The sequence below is a fragment of the Atta colombica genome, unplaced genomic scaffold, assembly GCF_001594045.1.
Source record: "Atta colombica isolate Treedump-2 unplaced genomic scaffold, Acol1.0 scaffold135, whole genome shotgun sequence".
NCBI classification, from domain to species: Eukaryota; Metazoa; Arthropoda; class Insecta; order Hymenoptera; family Formicidae; genus Atta; species Atta colombica.
This window is the reverse complement of record NW_017259223.1, coordinates 79,937-84,406: the sequence shown is the minus strand read 5'-3', so window position 1 is coordinate 84,406 and position 4,470 is coordinate 79,937. Positions and strand designations below refer to the sequence as shown.

Sequence of the window (4,470 nt, the reverse complement as noted above, 5' to 3'; positions counted from 1 at the left end):
TATATATATATATATATATATACTTTATGTACAAATGACCTAGAGAGAGAAAGTGGAAAAATAAAGAGCAACTGAGAAAGAAATGCAGATGGCGCTACTAGGAAACTTACTGATTTCGTGCGCACTCTACTTTTGAGAAACACTAACATCAAAGATGCCGATGTTGCGCTACTGTATATATTGTGTCTCAGATTTCTCTCTGGCTCTATATAGTTATCCGCAAATAATATAGATTTCTTTGAAATTGACGAATTCCTTTATTGAACATGTTATTTCGAATGATAAACAGAATAAAAGTGAATAAATGAATGACATAAAAGATGTTATTTTGTTGTTTTTAATATCTAGTAAAAAATATTTAGTAAAATTGATCTGACAAGCAAAAGTCAAAAGTATAATATCATATAATATAATGTATAAATCAATCGAGTACGAGTAAAAGTGTAGAATGTAGGTGTAGTAACGCTATATTTTTTAAAAAATTGACACCGACAAGATATTAACTAACAAGCGAACTCAATAGTTAAGTGAGCGCTCGCTATTATTGGTGTATTCTTTCAGATCATCCAATCAGCATTTTAGATCTGGAAGAATACATCAATAGCGAACATTCAATTGTTGAGTCCGCTGAATGCAGCCATTATTAACAAAGAGAAATCTGAGAAAGAACATAATCAAAATCCCTGCAAAATGCTTATGAGGATATATTCCCAATAAAGAAGTACTCGTTCTTAATAAAAAAAAGTTAGTATTAGAAATTTTATTTTAATGATTGCTACACATGTAATATCTTGTAATGAATATAAAATCGAAAAAACGAAGAATAAAAAGAACAATTGAACGAAGTAATTAGATTTTTTCTTTCTCAGCCAGGTTTGCTAACATAACCAGTTATTGTGTATTCGAGAACGTCACGTGTTGCTACGCACTACTGTCCCCTAACAAAGTGGATGTAAACTACATAGCAATCCACTTTTCTTAGGATATAATGCAATGTATTAATTCGCTGGGTCATAATAGCCTGACCAAAATAAGAAAATGCAGTACTAAAAAATTCATAAAAAATTCTAAAAAAATTCTTATACTCGTATTCATAGTTCATAGGCCTCATATTTAAGGCTTCCTTAAATTTATTTTCAAATACTCTACAAATTATTTCATTGGTCACTGAGCATAATCTAAAGATAAATTTAAGGAAGTGTTAAGTACAAGTCTGATTATGAATACGGGCATTAGAGTTCTATGAGAAAAAAATAAATAATTTTTATCTCTTGTAATTTTTCTGTAAAGTTGATAGTATTTGAGTAAGAAATAAACGTCGATTTCATATAATCATATTATATGTTACATTCATAGTCAATTCTTGCATTTAAGGGACTTCGCACATTAAAGAAACAGAGAATAAGAATTTCAACCTATCAGAAATCATATATTGTGGAATACACAGTTTCTGATAGATTGAAATTCTTATTTTCTGTTCTCTGTTCCCTGTTCCTTTCATTATGCGAAGTCCCTAAGATTGTCTTAAATATAATCTTAAAATGTCATAAGTTATTAATCGGAGGACTATATTAGCTGAGTTCGCAAATTTGTTGCGACAGCCAATATAAAGTATTGATTTCAAAATGCAAGCTTCAGATTGGATGTCGCAACAAATTTGCGGTCGGCTTGCAACTAATGTAGAACCGGCTTAAGATAATTTTAAAATAAAAAAGGACTCTGAATATCGCCCCATGTTTAGCGTTACAAATTGGCGGTCTTAGTCTCTTATTGACATTTATAGACAGAGACAGCGAAGATTCAGAGAGAGAGACGCTTGCAAGCTGCGCAGATTTGTTCGCGTCGCATGCACCAACGTGTTGTAATATGCTCCTACCATAGCTCTTGCTCATTCCAACGCGCTTGATAGAGTGAGTAGAAGCTGTGAAAGGAGCATGTTAGAGCATGTTGGAGCTTGCGACGCGAACAAATCTCATGTTATCCTTTCCACCATTCAGACGCGCCAATTCGTTCTCGCTCCATTCCCTTTATGTTTTCAGCTTCAGTCGGTTCTGTCCACGCCTAGAGTCTCATTGACGTCAAGTTTCGTCATGGGAGTGCGTTATGTATTCGTAATTACATACTATACGCAGTAGTTTGCAAGAGTGTCGCGGGATGTAAACATCCGTGTTGCAGCGCCTGAGAAGAATCACGTCAAAAAAAGGAGAGGAAAGCAGAGAAGGCCTCAGATCACTTAGATGTGGGATTTCGCGGCTGGGCGATCATGAGTTGACACGTCGTCCCCGACGTCGCACCAGCGTTAAATGTCGCCCGCGCCAGCCGCAGGATGGACGTCGCGGAGGACGCCGAGGCCGCGCTGGATCCGCGTATCCAGGTGAGCTCTCTCTCGGGAGAGGTTTCACTTCGTGGACGATTTGCTCGGTTCTGTCTAGTTTTCCGTTTCCACGCGGTCTATGCCCGTGGCTTTTTAGGTTATGTCTGTTCGTCGCAGTCGCAGTGCCTAACACTGCCTGGTACATTGTCCCACTTTGCTTTCACTTTCCTTCTTTTGTGCGGATGGACGTGAGATGTGCGAGATTAAGGATAGCTAATGAACGGAGTTGTTTCTTCTAGGAAGAAGGATATAATTAAGGAAGGATTCTATATTCTACATTGAGACCTGTTTCTTCTTGGTTTTATTTTTGATAGTATTGTATCTCACAAAAGAAATACATGATATGGACATAAAAAAATAGAAATATTCTCTGTAGATCTCTTATTTTTAGCTGAATTGCTTGGATGATTTATTTTTCTTTTTCTTTTAATTGGAGAGAAAAAGAGAAAAGATGAATTATATAAGGGTTCAATTAAAAAGAATATATAATGAAATAAGTAATTTTTAATTTACATGAAATAATATCTTCCTTTTCTTTTTTTCTTGCCTTCTTTTGATGGCATTATATCTGAAAAGAGAAATAAATAATGTGAATGTAAATGTGAGTAAAAGTATTTTTTTCATAATAAAACTAAAGTTAGATATATGCACAGTGTGAAGTAGTATTCTCTTCTTTTTTTTCTATTTTGATGATATTATATCTGAAAAGAGAAATAAATATCAGCAATGAATGAAAGTATTCTTTTCTCTATTTCTATAATGAAACAACTAAATTTAGATGCGAATTATATCTCTTCTTTCTTTTCGCATACTGGTATATTATAATTAAAATAAAAATGACAGTAATTAAGTAACAATCTTTAACTCTCTGAAACTTACAACATATAATGTATAATTTAAATTTTAAGTAGATGTGAGACAATTGGGATAAGATACTCTCGAGACACCTCTTGCTTTGTTTTATTTTTCCTGTGGTATTGTATCTGAAAAAGAGAAATTAATAAAGAAAAGTATTTTCTCTTTTCTATAGTGAACAAATTTAATTTCTAATTTAGGTAATAATTTAGTATGAAATAATATCTTCCTTTTCACAGAATACTGAAATATTGCAAAATTAACAAATAAATAATCACAACAATTAAATAGCTATGACATAAAATATAATTTAAATTTTAATTGAAAAATTCAGAAAAATTCATACTAACATTATCTTTTTTTGATATTTTAATTTATATAAATTATGTATAATATAGTGTTTTTATAGGAATTTTTGTCTTCCAGATTGAGCTGGAGAACTTGAACAATGCAGCAAATAATATTAATAAATTGGAGACTGAATTGGATGTAAGGAATATATAGTATTTTGTTTTATAAGATGAAAATTAACATTGTAATATTTGCATGTATGTAATATTTATTTGATTCTTAATCTTTTAGGAAGCTCATACTGCTTTTGGACAACTTCTTTCGGATACAACAAGGAGGCTGAAAGAAATTACGGATAAACTGGGCACTAGCTGCATTGAGAAGGCAAGATGTTATTACGAAGCACTGGAATTGGCTCATCAAGCTCAGGTAGAGATCTAAGGTTTATTTTTTATTTCTACATTAAAATTTTCCTCTTTCCTCTTATTTCTTAAATTTTAAACATATATTTCACTTTAACTACAGAAAGTATATATATTAGTTCAGCTATAAAAAAAAATAGATCTTTAAATTGAAATTTAATTTTATTGCGTCATAAAATAAAAAATAAAGTGTATATACTGAGTTTATATAAAATGTTAGAAAATTCAGGTAATATGGCTAATTCAATAAATGTTTTCTCAATGGCTCCAAATACTTCACAATGCTCTCATAGTCAATTGTTATTGAACATGTAGCATGTTACCGCTCGTTCTACTCTGATGCCTGCTTTAATAATAGCATGAATGAGCATATCCTGCTATGCCCAGTTGAATTCCACTCGTGCTGATTTGATATGAATTGCATTTTAAATTAAAATAAAGTTTTATAAATCAAATAAAGTAAAAAACATCGTCAAAGTTAGATGTTTTAAAGTCAATATATATTAAAAGTTATAATGATGATAAATA

At 31.8% G+C, this 4,470-nt stretch overlaps 1 protein-coding gene across 2 annotated transcripts in view; it reads left to right on the top strand.

Annotated features, from left to right (window-relative positions):
* The first annotated feature begins 1,838 nt into the window (after positions 1-1,838).
* LOC108684478 (SH3 domain-binding protein 5 homolog) overlaps positions 1,839-4,470 on the top strand; it is a 5,485-nt gene continuing 2,853 nt past the window's right edge. Inside the window, exons 1-4 of one of the 2 annotated variants that reach the window (XM_018188816.1) lie at positions 1,839-1,910; positions 2,040-2,374; positions 3,656-3,718; positions 3,812-3,949. In XM_018188816.1, coding sequence (XP_018044305.1) covers positions 2,327-2,374; positions 3,656-3,718; positions 3,812-3,949 — 249 coding nt within the window. In that variant the 5' untranslated portion in view covers positions 1,839-1,910; positions 2,040-2,326. Of the gene's footprint in view, positions 1,911-2,039; positions 2,375-2,915; positions 2,976-3,655; positions 3,719-3,811; positions 3,950-4,470 lie in introns of those variants that run through there. The other variant, XM_018188817.1, reaches the window with a different exon arrangement.